General features: G+C 39.1%; 1 protein-coding gene across 2 annotated transcripts in view; it reads right to left on the bottom strand.

The window, feature by feature from the left end:
• Nucleotides 1–17,853, bottom strand: part of Efcab11 (EF-hand calcium binding domain 11) — a 168,893-nt gene that overhangs the window by 103,804 nt on the left and 47,236 nt on the right. Inside the window, exon 6 of one of the 2 annotated variants that reach the window (XM_027931732.2) lies at nt 4,867–4,976. The exons of the other annotated variant lie outside the window; for it this stretch is intronic. Within the exon in view, the coding sequence (XP_027787533.1) occupies nt 4,867–4,976 (110 nt within the window). The remainder of the gene's footprint in view (nt 1–4,866; nt 4,977–17,853) is intronic. 2 annotated transcript variants of the gene reach the window in all.

Genomic DNA, 17,853 nt, shown 5'->3' with positions numbered 1-17,853 from the left:
ATAAATGGTAAAATGTTAAAATCCTCCAAGTTGCAAAACAAGACACTATCCCATGGGAAGTGCAAGCCAGAAGTCAAGCAAAAGAAATTAAACATAAGGATAGGAAAGGAAGAAATAAAATGGTTACTGTTTTTCACTGATAACCTTAGCTTTGTAGAAATATTCTTTAAAACATATAGACAAATCAATCAAGGTTTTTAGATATAAGATTAATGAACAAAATTAATTTCATTTCTATATGCTTCTAGAAGTAATTTTAAAAGCATAATTTTCAAAAGCTACCATTTATAGCTTCAACAAAAACTAAAATATGTAGGCACTAATTCCAACAAAAGAAAAGAAAAACCCAGGGGTTGTGGCTCAGCGGTAGAGCGCTCGCCTAGCATGTGCGAGGCCCTGGGTTTGATCCTCAGCACCACGTAAAAATAAATAAAATAAAGGTATTGTGTAAAAAAAAAAAAAAAAAAGGGCTGGGGATGTGGCTCAAGCGGTAGTGCGCTAGCCTGGTATGCGTGCGGCCTTGAAAACATGAGCTCTACTCCAAGGTACCTTGGAACGGAATCCTGCCTCCTCTGTTGACTAGCCATGTGATCTCCAGTGAGTCAACTAACCTGTTAGTGCCTTGGTTTACTATGTGCAATGTCTCACAATGTGGGACCCACCTCACTAGGTCGTAGTAAAGACAACATAAAGTAAGAGAATGGAGCCTGGCCCACAGGAGACACTGCACTGGGAAGACCATCAGGACTATGAAGGGGAGAGCAGAGGTATGATGATACAACAACTTGCAATCTGAAAGGCTTTAAAGAATACCCAATTAAAAGAAAAAAGCAATACCATTAAGAAGATAGCCTTTTAAACAAATTGTGCTGGGAAAACTGGACACCCATAGAAGAATGAAACTGGATTCCTGTCTCTAACCCTACAGAAAAGTCAACTCAAAGTGAATCAAAGACTTGGGAATTAAACCAGAAAGTCTGCAACTGCTAGAAGAAAACAGGCTCAATACTCCAACACACAGGTATCGATTTCCTTAATGAGACTCCTAAAGCTCAAGAAATAAAACCAAAAAACAGTAAATGGGGTGGCATCAAACTAAAAGCTCCTGCACAGCAAATAAAACAAGAGGATGAAAAGAAATCCTACAGAAGGAAGAAAATCTTTGCCAGCTACACTTCTGACTAATGTCCAGAATATATAAAGAACTAAAAAAACTCAACACTAAAAAACTAATAACCTAATCAATAAATGGGCAAATGAAACAGATATTTCTCAAAAGAAGAAATACAAATGGACAACAAATACATTTAAAAAATGTTCAACATCCTTAGCAACGAGGAAAATGCAAATCAAAACTGCAATGAGACTTCATTTCACTCCAGTTAGAATGGCAGTCATCAAGAATACAAACAACTGCCAGGCTTGGTGGTGCACACCTGTAATCCCAGCAGCTCAGGAGGCTGAGGCAGGAGGATCTCAAGTTTAAAGCCAGCCTCAGCAACTTAGCAAGACCTTAAGCAACTCTGCGAGACCCTATCTCTAAGTAAAATATAAAAAGGACTGGGGATGGGCTGGTAGAGCGCTGGCCTCACAAGCATGAGGCACTGGGTTTGATCTCAGCACCACATAAAAATAAATAAATAAAAATAAAGATATTGTATCCATCTACAACTAAAAAAATATAAAAAAATGACTGGGGATGTGGCTCAGTGGTTAAGCGCCCCTGGGTTCAATCCCTGATGCCAGAAAAGAGAGAGGGGGGTGGGGGGAAAGAAACAAAGAAAGAAAGAAAAAAGGAATACAAATAACAAATGGTGAGAATGTAGGGGAAAGAGTACATTCTGCATTGTTGTGGGACTGCAAATTATACAACCACTTTGAAAATCAGTATGGATTTCTCTAAAGCACGGAGATTCCTTAAAAGAGTAGGAATGGAACCACTATATGGCCCAGCTATTCCACTCGTGGGTAATTTATCCAAAAGTACCAAAATCAGCATATTATAGTGATACACACATACCATTGTTTATAGCAGTGCAATTCACAATATCCAAGTTATCAAACCAGCCTAGCTGTCCATCAACAGATAAATGGATAAATTAAAAAATGTGGTTATATTCACAATGGAGTTTAACTCAGCCATAAAGAAGGATGAAATTGTCATATGCTGGTAAATGGAAGGAAGTGGAGAACATCATGCTAAGTAAAATAAGCCAGACTCAGAAATTTCTGTCAAGGGTCAAACATTTTCTCTCATATGCAGATGATAAAGAGAAAAACAAGGAGTTAAAAAAGAAAAGGAGTATAAGGGAGGCCAATAGACCAGAGGAAGGAGACTGAGAGAGGAGGAGGAGGAGAGGGCGAGGGGAAGCTGTGGGAATGAAATTGACCAAATCATCTATGTCAATGGACAAATATACCACAATGAATCCCACTTTTACATATAATGGACTAATAAAAAAGTGGAGCAGTAGATGAGTAGAGGAAGAAGATCAAGAAGAAGGGAAGAAGGGAGGGAAAGAAGAGATATTGGGGAATGAGATTGATCAAATTATATTACTTGCATATACAAATATGCCACAGTGAATCCCATTACTGCATACAGTTACAATGCACCAATAAAAACCATAAGATAAAATAAATATGTAAAACATGTCAATTCTCCAGAAATTCATTTGTAATTCATTAAAATGTGAACTTAGGTTCTAGACAAGTCTATTCAAGAATTTATATGAATAAGTGGAGAACTGGAAATAACTAAAAGCAAGAAACTGCTAAAAAAGAAAACTAAGGAGGCAGACTTACCTTATTATTAAGATTTTATGAGGACAATGAGAGATTGATACAGGCACAGATAAAATGACAAATGGGACTGAAAACACAGGAACAGAGGCAGCATGCAGAACAGTAGAGAAAAAAGGGCGCTATCAATAAAAAGAGCTGAAAATCTTGTCCATATGGGGAACAAAGTGAAGCTGAGTTCCTGCACACTCTGCCACACTCAAATCAGTCCTAGAAGAATTAAGGATTCAACTCAAAAGGATAACTCTAAATTTTATAAAGAAAATACAGGTAATATTTCTCTTTGAGTAAGACACAATCTAATTATGAAAAGGGTTCATAAATTCAACCAGATTAAATTTTGTTTATGTCTCTAAAAATACTCATGAAAGTAAAAAGACAAGCCATAAGTGGGAAAAGATATTTGTTAACTGAAAAAATCTTTGTATCAATAATGAATATAAAGAATATTTTCAAGTCAATAGGAAATATAATGGGGAAAATCCCAGAATCAATTGTAAATAAAGATGATAGAGAGCTCCATTAAATCAGGGAAAGAGCCCCAAATGAGGCTGCTTAGCCCCTCGACTGTAAAAGAGTAAGAAGTCTGACAATACCAAGAGTGGGGGAGCAACAGCACTTCTCACTGCTGGTAGGAGCGTAAGTGGATATCAATGGTTGGAAATATCATTTGGCATTATAACACAGTACATTGGCACTATCTAAGTAAACATTTATGTACCTCACAGCTCCGCATTTTGGCTTCTAAGTAGATATCTATCCAAGGCTGGCATTTGCACATGAGCACTGGTAGTTAAGATACAAGAATATTCATACAGTATCATTAGTTAGGGCAAAACCAAACAAAATTGGAAGAAAATAATAAGAATCCATCAAGAAGAAATAGATAAACTCTGGTAAATCCACACAGATGAATGCTATGTACACATAATTTGAGTGATTTACACATGAAATAAGGATAAATAACTAGGATCACTGGTGAATGAAAAGTGATTCACAAAGGACTACAAACATTTGGGATTCTTTTTCATAAAGTTTTAAAACAAGGAAGGCTATGTATTAACAAAAGACATATATGTGTATATTTATCAAACATTCATATACACACATACATATGTCTATATTTTCAAAGCAGAGGGATTCTGGAAGTGGCTTCTGTGGAGGAAGGCAGGGAGATGGCACGGAGCAGTACGTGAGTATATAGGAGTAAATGGAGGTTTTGGTTCTTGAGTTGAAAGTACTAATTTTATTGTTAAACACACTAACTTAAATAAATAAAATAAATACATTCATGTGTGGGAAATTATATTTAAAAATTAACTACATACATTTACAAATTTACATCTATTTACAACCTGATTCAAAGTATTGCACCATAGTTTTAATTTATGCAAACTGTTAATGTGCCATTTTGGAATAATTTACCATAACATTTAACTTATTTATACAACCTGTTGGAAAGACTAGCATGTAAATACAGTTGAAAATAAGGAAGAGAAACAGTATACATTACTTCCATAAAGCTAATTTAAGAAAATATGATAAACAATTCCTTCAGTATTAAGAGATAAAAAAGATTCCATAAACAAAAATCCAAATGCACTGAAATCTATCAGCCCAGGAAATCTAACTGTAGAAATACATACTAACTGCATGAAAATAGAGAATAAAGCTGTGATTCTACAATCCACTGCAGTGAAAAACACACTGTGTCAAGGGCCGAGAGACCTGAATCCTAACCCTTTTCTATTTCTAAGGCATATGATGCCAGATGTGTCATTTAATCTCAATGTGATAAACAAGAGATTATGCCATAGGTTCTTTAAGGCTTTTTTGTTGATGAAAGTCTATGGTCTTATAAGAAACTATTCTTATGAAGAATTAGTAAAATCTTGATATAATGTCCTATTACAAGTATCATCAAATTGAATTTAGTATGAAGTGGCTTTGGATGAAGACCACATCCACAAGTTAAAAGGAAAGAATGAAGCATATTTCTGTCTGTTTTGTCTTGCTATAAAAAATTCCCGAGGCTGGATAACTTATAAAGTAAAAAAGGTTTACTTGGGTCATGATTTTGGTGGCTGGAGGGTATAGAGTCTGGTACTGGCATCCTGGTGAGGCTTCCTGTCTGCGTTGCAACATGGTGGGGTATTGGAAAGGGAAACAGCTGCCTGTTGAAAAGGCCAAACATGTGAGTCCTTGCTACATAACAACCTGCTTTTTCAAGAACTAATTCATGCCTATGAAAACTGACCCACGCTGTGAGACCAGCATATGTGAAGACGGAGCCTCCAGCATACTTACCTTCCACCTTTTTTGTTGTTCTGGGGACTGCACTTAGGGACAGTCTACTGTTGAGCTACATCTTTGGTCTTTTTTTTTTCCTTTAAACTTTTCTAATTTGAGACAGGGTCTGACTACATTACTTAGGATCTTACTAAGTTGGGGCAGTCCTCAAACTTCTGACCCACCTGCCTCAGCCTCCTACATTATGGGGATTACATTTTTTATGTGTCACTGCACTCAGCTTAGGGCCCACCTTTCAAAGCCTCAAACACCCCAACATTACCATACTGGGGAACAAGCTTCCAGCACCACACCTTTGGGGAAAAACCACATCCAAGTCATAACCTGACATCACCAAGGGACTAGTTAAAATGGACAAGGTGTGTAACGCACAGAATTTCCAAGTGACGAGCAAACACACTGTGTGGTAATTCAGAGGTGTTTTATGGGATAGCCTTCTTATGCAAGGAGACTGAGGCGAAAGTCACAATTTAAATTATCATGTAAAATAATTTAAAAAGTAAGACAAATCTTGCATAAACATTGTTCAAACTGGCTAACCTAGGAATGAAAGATTAGCAATTGTTCCAAGATAATGTAAGTCCTCCAACAGGCAGAAAACGGTCAAGTACATTCTATCAGCATGTTCAAGTACGGCCAGATTCTCCACAAAATTGTAGACTTTGGATATGTCAAAGGGTCCTACACTTTCTCTTTTTTTCAGATTCTCTGAAAATCTTTAGAAAAACATCTCTTCAGATATATATCAAAAGATATTCCATTCCCCCCAAACCACCAATAGGTAATGACTTATAAATGACAAAGAATTGGCACCTGGAATATATAAAGACCCCTATAAAGCAACTTAAAACAGACAGCACAGTGGTTTTTTTGTGGGGGTTAATAATATGAATAGGAAACTGACATAACAGGAAACTCAAATACTTAGGAGACATCACACTGAATTTTTATTAGTAATCAGGGATATTAAAGTTATAATAGGATGTCACTTCACACTTATCAAATGGCAAAAATGAGAATTTGGTTATAAGCATTGGTGAGGCTGTGGATAGAAAGGAACTGCAGGGAACAGGGCGAGAGCCCGCAACTGGAGCTGCTCGTGAGTGTGGGCTAAGTCCCTGCTACTGTACCCCTGCTACTGTGCCTCTGCAGAATCCCTCCCACAGGTGGATACGGAGACACCTAATAAGAGCAGTCACTGCAGCACCACTTGTGAAAACAATAAACAAGCCAGTCAATAGAAACACACACACATATTATGATATAAAATGCAAAAGTGTTCTGGGGAAACTTTCTATTTTTTTTTCTATTTCCATGCAGAGGGACCTCTTTTGGAATAACATTTCCAGCCCTCCTCTGCCTCACCACTCACCCTAGAGAGGTGGTGTTTAATTGGTGCTCCTCCTCCTTTTCTCTATAAGGGCCTATAAGTCTCACAGGATGGAAGGCCTTTGCTTTTACTCCTGTTCCCTTCACAGGGCTGGAGGGGCAGGTCCACCTGAGTGGAGCCCTGGGTAAATTTCAGTCTATGACTGCAAGAGTAAGTCTGCTTAATTTGAGCTGCCTTTTAGCAAGCCCACCCCTTTGATAAATATACCTCTCTAATAAAATTGATATTTCTATCTACTACTCTCTTGCACTTGAGACTGTTTCTTATTTAACTCAGGATGGTAAAAGAGGGTAGTTATTGAGCCCCCTTGAACTTCAACACAATACTACAAATCAGGGAGAATAAATGAAAGATGCATGTATCGATGCAGATAAGTAGTAAAATATAATGATAAAACAAAAAGCAATTTACATTTATATAAGGCTTGAAAATAAGCAAAATAATACTATATATCATTTAAGATATATAATCTGTGTCAAAAAATATAAAGATACACATGATTGATTTTTTAAAATTCAAGACAGTCATTATCTATGAGGCAGAGGAAGGGAAATACAATGAGCCAAAGCTACTCGGGGGGCTTCAACCAGGGTTAGATTGGAATGTTGTTTCTAAACTTGAGACGAACATATATGGATTTTTTCTTGCATCAAATATTTCATACACACACACACACACACACACACCACATATGCATCTAGGAGAAAATAAGAAGCAGAGCTGAAAAGGCTGTGAGAACTGCCTAAAATGTCCTGCCTGGTCACCTCAGGCTTTGTCAGCACTTTTCCAGAACCCTCTGGAACACAGCCAGGAGGAAGAGGGATTGGCCGTGCCTGGAGATGGATACTAAATGTGGTGCTGGCTTCTACAGCTTCCTTCTGAACAGGAGGAAGATCTACTAAACCACAGACTTGGGGCGAGTTGGAAAGAATAAAGCAAATTAAGCATCCAAGGAGTGGAACTGCTATCAGTAAATCACGGAAAGGTTCTAGAACTTACTTTGCCATAACAAAACATAAATTATTGCCTTTTCCTCTCTTTTTTAATAGGAAAGTATTTTTATTAATTATCTCTGAAGGGAAATTCAATAAGTGCTCTTGATAATGCATTTCAATGACTTAGAAATCACTGGAAAGTTTAATTCAGTGGAAATTTTAAGTCAGTATATTTTGGCTACACATGGTCTGAAGACACTGAGAAAGGAAAGTCTATGTTGCCTCCTGATGCCCTAGTCTAAATCAGACGCTGACTCACAACCACAATGACAGGCCGGAGTCTTCAGATCTGCCTGGCTTCATTTAAAAGAATATATATTTTTTATGAGCATCACCTGGTAAATTCCTTAACTGCCAGGAGAAAATTAGTGCAGGTATGAGCGATGATTCATGCTCCACTCAAAGGCTGATTTCAGGTGGAAGTCTAAACTAATGGCTAACAGAGCTAGTTTGGATTAATCTGCCTTTATATTTGGAAAAAGGTCAAGCGTGGAAGATAGCACATGACCTGTGCTGATCCTGTGGCGCTCGCTGTTAACCGACTGTACTATACACTGGCTGGCTGTTGATCACTTTCCTTCATTTATTGTAGTCACTTTTTTTCAGCCATAGGGAATGCTTTTGTATCTTTTAAATTATTGTAGTGTAAAGTTAATCAATTCAAGTTATATGGTCAAAAATATGTATTTTTAGGCTTCCATACAATTTATTAAACTGTTAATTTTTAAAACTTCCTTTGTTCCTCTCAAAAGAGAGGGATTTAGATGATAAACACTTCTTGGTCTTATGCATGTGCAGGCCTCGAAATCATTTTTTCATGTTCCATGTGTCCGACGTAGAAGAACAAATTAAGACTGTTAAATTATGAATCCCTGATATTTGGATGAGAGATTTGGCTCTTACTATCTATCATTTCACAGTTTGTAACCTAAGGATAAATAAGGTGGTAGAAAAGGTAGGTGCTGAGTGATTGAAATACAATACAGTCCAGCACAGCTGTCTCATAATGAAAGCCTACCACAGTTTCTGGTGCATTCAACTCTCACAGCCCCTGGGCTTCTTCGGCCCAGTATGTACCAGATCGTATCTGCTGAAGTGAACTGACTGACAATCAGGAATGAGCATGGGAGGTTATAGAGACTGACCCTGGGATACTGCCACCCACCAGATGACTCTGAACACTGGGAATATCAGAAAACCTATCCCAAGGACTCTAGGCCTTTTTATGGCCCTTCATCTCCCTGTTTACATGGAATATGAACAAAAATACATTACACTAACACAATATGAATACATGATATGGCGTGAGATCACAATATAGCATAGTGCAATACAGGATACAACTCACATGATCATAGAAACTCACTGGGGCAGCAGCAGGAAGAGCGGGTCACATCCCCATCTACCTTTCAAATCTCACTCCGACTTTGCTGCCTCAGCTCACTGCAAGCCAGCCACTACAGTTTTCTTTTAGCTTCTCAATCCTGTCAAGTATTTATGTATGCCAAGCCTTTGCAACTGCTTTTCCTCTTTCTGGGTGGCTCTCCTAGATGGAAAGCAGTTCTTTGTCATTTAGGTCTTACTTCTATTATCACCCCTCAAGGACACCTTGTCCAACTCCCTGACCTAACATCCCCCCACCACCACACTCAGTCATTTGCTGCCACCTATTGCTTTACTTTCCCTGTGGTATTCTATCCCTAACAGAAACAGCCTGCTCAGTTATCTGCCTTCTACAAGGAAACCAGGAGTTCCCTGGGAGCAGGGACCTTGCTTGCTTTGTAGGAGGCTCTATCATCAGCACCAAAAAGATGCCGGGCACACTGGTGTTGAACAGTCACTTCCTGAATTGTTGTAATTTGGATCCGAATGTCCTCCGTGTGTTGCAGGTTTGTTCTCAGCACAGCGGTACTTGGGTGGGCCTTCGGGAAGGTGACTGGATCATGAGGGCTCTAACCTCATCTTGGGATTAATCCATCAAATTATGAACCATTACTGGGAGCTGGTGGAAACTGTAGGAGGGGCAGCCTAGTTGGAGGAAGGGGTCAACAGGGGCATTATCTCATCCCTGTCCCTTTCTCTTCCACTTCTCCTCTTCTTCCCTCTGATCCCCTCCTCTGATTCCCAGTTGCCATGAGGTAAGCAGCTCTGCTTCACAACATGCTTCCTGCCATGAAGTTCTGTCTCACCAAAGGCCCAAAGTAATGAGAGCCAAGTGACCATGGACTGAAACCTCAGAAACTGTGGGCCAAAATAAACCTTTCCTCCTCTGAGTTACTTTCCTCAGGTATTTTGTCAGAGCAACAGAAAGCTGATTAACACAGTGGCCCAATTTAAAATTCCTTAATCTCAAGATTTCCAAAAATGCGACAAATGTATTGCCTACTTAATCATATTCAAAATTTTAGATATTGAGTTTACTTTAAAATGTGGGGAGCTATAAACAATAAAATACTATGATTAGATAAAATTATTAATACTTAGACTTAGATATTAGAAATCTGATAGCACTAAGAGCACCTCAAAGTGAAGGTTATTTATGTATTTTAATCTTAGTGATCTGGCCCAATAAAAACTAAAAATAGTCCTTTCACTATTTTTACTCTAGGCACTAGTTTAATTACAGTCTGTTACTAAAGCTATTACATTATTTTTCTATCCAAATTACCTTGTACTTTTCTAGCAGTGATACTAGCTATCTCAACATGTCACGGAGTATTCTTGTAGTATGAGACATAATGAGAAGCGAAACACAATGTGAATACATTACTGAATAAAATGCTTATAAAATGTGATTTCTTCTATCAGCCAGAAAAAGGAAATATTACATATTAGGTCAGTCATTAGGTGTAAAAAGCCCAGCAAACAATGCCACATTTGCGTTACACATGGATCTGGCTCTTGTACACATCTACTAGACTTTGAATAACTTGTGCTTTACTGAATACACGTTTAAAGCAGAAAGCTAACCCTTAAAAAATAAATTCAAGAATCATTCAAACACAGTTTTACTGGCACAGTTTCAGAATCTAACTACAATGAGGTATTTTTCTAAGTTAAATTTAAACCTCTTCATTTTTCAACTGTACCTGTTATAACTAATAGGTTTTAAAATAATGAACAGCCACAGACTATAAAAAACATTCCACTTTTATAAAACCAAAGATCATTCTGTCTGATATGAAGTTTCATTTTTAAAACTTCATGCATTTGAAAAAAATTATATGCTCCTGGAAGAAATGGTCATTTTCCATGAAAGAAAATGTTACTGGAATATAGCTTTTGCACATAAGTGAAATACACACTGTCAAGTAAAGGCTGTTTTGCTATTTGGCAAATACAGACTGTTTCCATATAATGGGTAGGAGAGAAAGGAAGGGGCAATTCTGGGTGTCTGCAAACTGAGAACACAAGAATGAAAGTTTTTTTTTTTTTTAACTTAGACTTGTGAAAATATCAGATACTTAAGAAACTCTAAGATACAAAACAGAACTATTTAAAATCATAGGACAAATGCATGGGAATAATCACAATGTATTATAGACCTTTAAGATGACTTCTATGTAAAATGCATTCAAACTCTAGTTAAAGAAGCATTTCCAACGACATTTACTATATGCACACAATGAGGTCAAATTCTAGGGCAGTGGGGCAAAAGGTTTGGCTTCATATAGGATCCTTTGTTGGGGGGCTTCCCCAAACCACCTTTAGGTTTGATAACTTGTTATTTTTTGCTACATCTTTTGTCAAACGCAAAAGGTCAGCTTAGATTCAGGGAGTGGAGAAATAAATCCTACACATTGATGGAAGGACAGTCAAGTCACTGTAAAGAGCAGAGGCATAGGGGTGGGAGGAGTTATTGTGGCCATCTTTGCAATCAACTGACTGCTGTAATCCGCAAATGCATGTGTTTCTTTTCTAGTGAGATGGGACTTGAATAACAAGGTTTGGGGGATTACTGGAGATCTCAACTCAATTAGCTCAGTATATGCGAGAGTTACTATATAAAAAATCCTATCCTCACACACGTACATGGGGACTTGCAGTTTCTAAGTGCAGAGCAACAGCCCAAATGGTAGGGGGACTGGTCCCCAGCTCTATCTACCTTTAAGAGAGAAGCACTGTATAGCAACATCAGGTGAGTGGCATGTACTTAGTGTAAAATGACAGGTGCAGAAAACTATTTAAAAGTATGTGACTTTGGGAACATTAACCTCTTTCAGCTCAGCTTTCTTATCTGAAAAACAGGAATTATAGTAATACTGTACAACTCATTAGGTTATCATGAGGATAAATGAGATAATGACAATGCCTGGCACTCATTACAGCAGTAAAAAATGACAGATAACTTTTGCCACCATCATTATCTAGTTTATCATTTGATGAATAGCCCAATAACTCTTTTTTGTCATATCAACTCATGACTACCTGATACACTTTTATCAAGTTTGGTTTCAGTTCAATACAACTGAGATATTTAAAACAGTCTATTGTAACGGCAGGCCTTGTAACTTTTCTACAGCATTTGGGCCTGGGTAATTTACAACCTGAAAAAGCCTCCAGTTTTATGACAACTTCATTATTGCAACTCATTAAAACTAGTATGTCAACTGACCCATCTGGGCTAGAATTGAACATTTGATGGCTATGTTTATTCCCTCCTGAGAAACATAGCCTAGAAGGTTTAAACACTTCTTTACATTGAAAAATTAAAAGAAGAGTATTATGCACAATTTAATAGGAATTTGCAACATGTTAAGAATCCCTTTGAGATGACAGGTTTGTTTGTTGTTTGGGGTATAAGAAAACAAAATTAAAGAGTCTAAAATTACAGCAATAAAATTATTTTATTCCACATAAAATAGCTATGTGGAAATGAGGAAAGATAAGTCCCAAGTAAGCCTGAGAGTTTAACATTGTAATTATTAACAACACTGGCAACGAAATGTACCTAGTATGTAGTAATCATGTATATAGTAGGTGCTTAATAACCTCTTGCTAAATAATGTTGAATGAATTTAATGAAACAAAATCATTTCTTTTCTTACTTCTTGCCATCATATCACTGCACAGCCACAAACTTGTTTTATGGAGTTTCACAATTGTGTTTCACAGATATTGTGTTTTTTACAAACTGAAAGTCCGTGGCAAGTTTATAGGTGTCATTTTTCCAACAGCATGTGCTCACTTCATGTCTTTGTGTCACACTTTGTTAATTTTCACGATATTTCAAACTTTTTATCATTACGTCTTTTACAGAGACCTGGAATCAGTGATATTTGGTGTTACTATTGTAATTGTTTTGGGGGCCACCAACTGCATCCATGTACAAGGTGAACTTAAGTGATCAATGCTGTACATGTTCTGACTGCTCCACTGACCAGCGTTCCCCATCTCTCTCCCTCTCCTGGGACGGCCCTATTCCCTGAGACACAACAACATTGAAATTGGGCCAATTAATAACCCTATGATGGCATCTAAGTGTTCAAGTGAAAGGAAGAGTCACATCACTCATTTTAAATCAAAACCAGAAATGGTTAAGCTTAGGGAGGAAGATGTGTCGAGAGCCAGCACTCGCTGACAGCTAGGCCTTTGGCACCAATGGAACAGGTTGAGAATGCGAAGGGAAAGCTCTGGAAGGAAATTAAAGGTGCTATTCCAGCAAGCATGTGAGTGATCAGAAAGCAAAACAGCCTTCCTGCTGATATGGAGAAAGTTTTAGTGACCTGGACAGAAGATCAGAGTCATAGCATTCCTTTATGCCACAGTCTAATGCTGAGCAAAACTCCAACCACCTTCGATTTTAGGAAGAAGAGAGGAAGTGGCAGAAGAAAAATTCGAAGCTGGCAAAGGTTTAAGGAAAAGACACCATCTCAACATCAGGATGAAGCAGCAGGTGCTGAAGTAGAAACGGCAGCAAATTATGCAGAAGATCTGTTAAGACCACTGATGAAGGTGGCCACGCCAAGCAGCAGGCTTTCAATGCCACTGAAACAGCCTCCTCCTGGGAGAAGATGCCATCGAGAACCTTCATAGCGAGATAGAAGTCGAAGTCTCAAAGGACAGGCAAACTGTCTTGTGATGGGCTAATGTAGCTGGTGATGTTAAGTGGAAGCCAATGCTCAATTACCATTCTGAAAGTCCTTGGGCCCTTAAGAATTACATGCACTGTACTCTGCCTGTGCCTTGCAAATATCAACCCCAGCCCACTGTTGAGCCCTACTGCTCAGGAAAAGAAGCCTTTCCAAATATTACTGCTCACTGACAATGCACCTGGTCACCGACAAGCTCAGATGGAGATGTACAATGACGTTAATGTTGCTTCATGTCTGCTAATACAACATCCATCTGTAGCCCATGGATCAAGAAGTAATTTTGATTTTCAAGTCCGATTACTTAAGAAATATACTTCATAAGCCAACCAGCTGCTACAGAGAGTATTTCTTCTGATGAATTTAGACAAAGTAAACTGAAAACGTTCTGGAATGAATTCCCCATTCTAGATGCCATTAAGAACATTCACAATTCCAAGGAGGAGGGCAAAATATCAGCATTATCAGCAGTTCTGAAGAAATTGATTCCAATCCTCATGGATAACTTTGAGGGGCTCAAGACTTCAGTGAAGGAAATAACAGCAGATGTGGTAGAAAGAGCCAAAGAACTAGGGTGAGAAGTGGAGCCCGAGACGCGAGTGGATTGCTACCACCAAACTTTCATGAACGAGGAGCTTATGAAGGAAAAAAAAAGGTGACTTCTTGAGATGGAATCTACACCTGGCAAAGACGCTGCAAACACTGTTAAATTACAGCAAGGGATTTAGAATACAATGTAAACCTAGTTGATAAAGCAGCAGAGTTTGAGAGATTGGCTCCAACTTTGCAAGAAGTTCTACTTTAGTGGTAAAATGCTACCAAACAAAAATCTTTCATGAGAGGAAGAGTCAATCCACACAGTAAATGTCATTGCTGTCTTATTTTAAGAAACTGCCACAGCCACCCAGCCTTCAGCAACCATCACCAGGATCAGGCAGCAGGTGTCCACACAGAGAAGGAAGTCCCTCTACCCGAAAAGCCACAGGACTTGTTGAAGGCTCAGGGGTTTGTTAGCATTTAAAAAATGCAATAAAACTTCAAATTAGAGTTATGTATGTTGTTTTAAAAGACATAATGCTATTGCCCATTTCATAGACTACACTATAGTATAAACATGATTTTTATATTAAAAAATCATATCACTTGTGTTATAATGAAATGATATTTGCTTTATCCCAGTGGTTTGCATGGAACCAGAGTTATCTCCAAGGGATGCCTGTACTACTACTTAGTATAACATGCTTTAAGTAGTAAATAAACAAAAAGAATAGAAAAAGGGAATCAAGGTTTAGTGTTTTAAAGCCATGAAGACCTTTAGAAGAGGAAACTGAAGTTCAGGGAGGTTGACAGACTTATGTAAGTCACTTCCCCTGCATCACAGAATCCAAATTTCTAACACCTGACCAACAGCCCTATGCCATCCCACCACCCCATCATGGAGAAGAAAGAGTTATGGAGTGATCTGTATGTAGGCCTCACAAAAGGTTGAGATGAGCAAATGACTCTGAGAAACATGATCTTTCATCATGTAAGCCATAAATGTTTCCTATTATAATGTTTGAACAGCTCGTGACAATCTAAGATACAAATTTTCTCTGCCATTAACACAATCACATTTTACAGTATTGCAGTAGAGGGTTTTGATATTTTATCAAAAGATTTTATGACCAAATTATCAAAAATCAGAATTTTATGAAAAGATGTACAATTCCACTGAAGTGTTCTTATACATCCACCACCTCAGGGCCATGAGAGTGTAATGGCCATAGATTATGTGGCTCTGTTTTTTACTATGAAAATTTATATGCTGTTGAGATTTTTATTCTATTGAAATTGAGCTGGAAAGGCCCTTAAATCTGCAGACTATAATAGATCTGATTGATAAAGAGACTCAGAGTCCTCTGTCAAGGGCATACCTGGAGGGGTGTAGGGTGGAGAGGTACAGAGGGAAAGGTCAAGACCCCTCTTGTATGATGGGGGTACTTATTTGCATTTCCAATCTGGAATCAGACTGTTGGGTCAAAGACAAATTCTATCAGATAATGTAACCCTACCCAAGTTACTTAGGCCTTATGTACATGTTTTCTCATCTGTAAAATGGAAGTAATCACAGTAGCCACCTCACGGGGGGTTGTTGTGAGGATCCAATGAGTTAATATCAGTACAGCATTTTGAATAGGGGTTGGCATACAGTAAGCACTCAACATGTGTTGGCTATTTTCAACCCTCCCTCTGTTTCAGTCAGCTTTTTCACAGCTGTGACTGAAAGACCCGACCAGAACAACTGCAGCGGAGGAAAAGTTCATTTGGGGGCTCACCGTTTCAGACATCTCAATCCATAGACAGCAGGCTCCATTCTTTGGGGCTCAAGGTGAGGCAGAACATCATGGTAGAAGAGTGTGGCAGAGGGAAGCAGGTCACATGATGATCAGGAAGCAGAGAGAGAGTGACGCCATTCACCAGATACAAATATATACCCCAAAGCCACGCCCTCAATGCCTCACCTACTCCAGCCACACCCCAACTTGCCTTCAGTTACCACTCAATTAATCCCATCAGTTGATTAATTCTCTGATAGGGTTACGGCTCCCTCAAATCACTTCTTCTTATGGCTCACCCAATCACTTCTTCTCTGAACCTTCTTGCATTGTCTCACAAGTCAGCTTTTTGGGGACATCTTACATCCAAGCCATAACACCCTCACATCATCTCCTCACTCACCATAACAGCCCTCCAGCTGGGCAGGAAGTGATGTTACTCTCATCTCTCTACTGTTCATTGTGAGTAAGAGGAAGGGGTCTTTGAAGATTCATACTCATTTGGCTGTCATCAATTATTCCTGAAGTTGGAAATTTTCCTGTTCTCCTGCCACCTGATCTAGAATAAAGTCAAGACATCTTAGTAAAACAATAAACACTGAGTGCTTAATGTGGGCCAGGCCTAGTGTTTAAATGTGCATTTGCATATACAGTGTTCCCAACGATTCTGTGATGTAGGCTCTCAGTCTCTGCAGTTAACAGATGAAGAAAATGGGCAAAGAGAGGTTAAATAACTTGTCCCAGATCTATGAGTTAGTACAACTCGTTTTTATTTCAATCAGTCTTCTTGAATTAACTGTTCCATATGGGTATGGAGTAGGGATCAATGGTGAACTGTCTGGGAATCTCAACAGCTGGTGGGAAAAAGAGGGCTAAGGGAACTTCCTCAGGTGCAGGTCTGGCCTGGCTGCGTGGGAAGAGGCAACCACATGAACTGCATTGAATTTAGGAAATCACTGAGCACTGGCTAGATCCAGGCTGATGCCAAACTCCTAGGAGACCCAAGGTGGAGGGCAAAACAACGGACTCAGGGAAATGGGGACCCAGGGATGCTCCAGATGCACATTCACACTCGAGCAAGAACAAGCCCAGAGCTTGGGAGAAAGCAGATTCCTGGCCTTCAAGACAGAAAGCTAGAAAGGGAAAGCTAAAATGTGGGACAAGCCCTCATGCTAATCAGGAAAACGCCAGAAGCTGGACATGCGGAGCTGGACAAACACTGTGGATTTAAGAAAGGGCCGAGTTTGGGAAGGTGGTCCCTAGGATCAACACAGATAGAGGCCACTCTTGTCACATTTTAATCCATTCTCTACACTACGACAGGAGAGATCATGTAGGTCTCAAGTCTGATCGTGTCACTTCCCCACTTACAACATGTCAATGGCTTTCCAGTGTCCTCAGGATAAAGGTCAAACTTCTCGGTAAGTCTTCTGAGGCCTTCATGATCTGGCCCCTGCCTACTTCTCAAACTTTATTACTCTGCATTCACCTTCTGACCCCACCAACTCATCTACCCGACAAAAACCAGTGTACTGAAGGGCAGACTAGCTCTACTAAGCTCCCAGTTCTGCCCACTCCCCTGCCCATCTCTGCAGACTCACACTGCCCCCACACACGCTCCCTCCACCTGGTGGTGGGTCCACGCTTCTGGTCTCTCACTGGCCTTCATTTCCTCTGAAGCCAGCCTTGGGCCCCTCTAGCCTTCATGACGCATCCTTCCTGCCCACAGTATTTTGGAATCACCATTCAGGAATAATTATCTTGGATTCTAACCATCTATCTCCCCAACCAGACTGTAAGTTCCTAGAGGACAGGGCAGTGTCTGTCTTCTTTATTTTCACAGACTCCCACTGTCTGCAAGGCAAAAGATGCTAAGAAATGTTTGTTTCCAGAAAAAAGAAAGATATAAACCTGAGACTGAAGCACACAGGGCAAAGGTGCCTCCT

This window comes from Marmota flaviventris, chromosome 2 (genome assembly GCF_047511675.1).
Source record: "Marmota flaviventris isolate mMarFla1 chromosome 2, mMarFla1.hap1, whole genome shotgun sequence".
NCBI classification, from domain to species: Eukaryota; Metazoa; Chordata; class Mammalia; order Rodentia; family Sciuridae; genus Marmota; species Marmota flaviventris.
The sequence above is the reverse complement of the archived record's forward strand: the minus strand, read 5'-3'. Positions and strand labels throughout refer to the sequence as shown.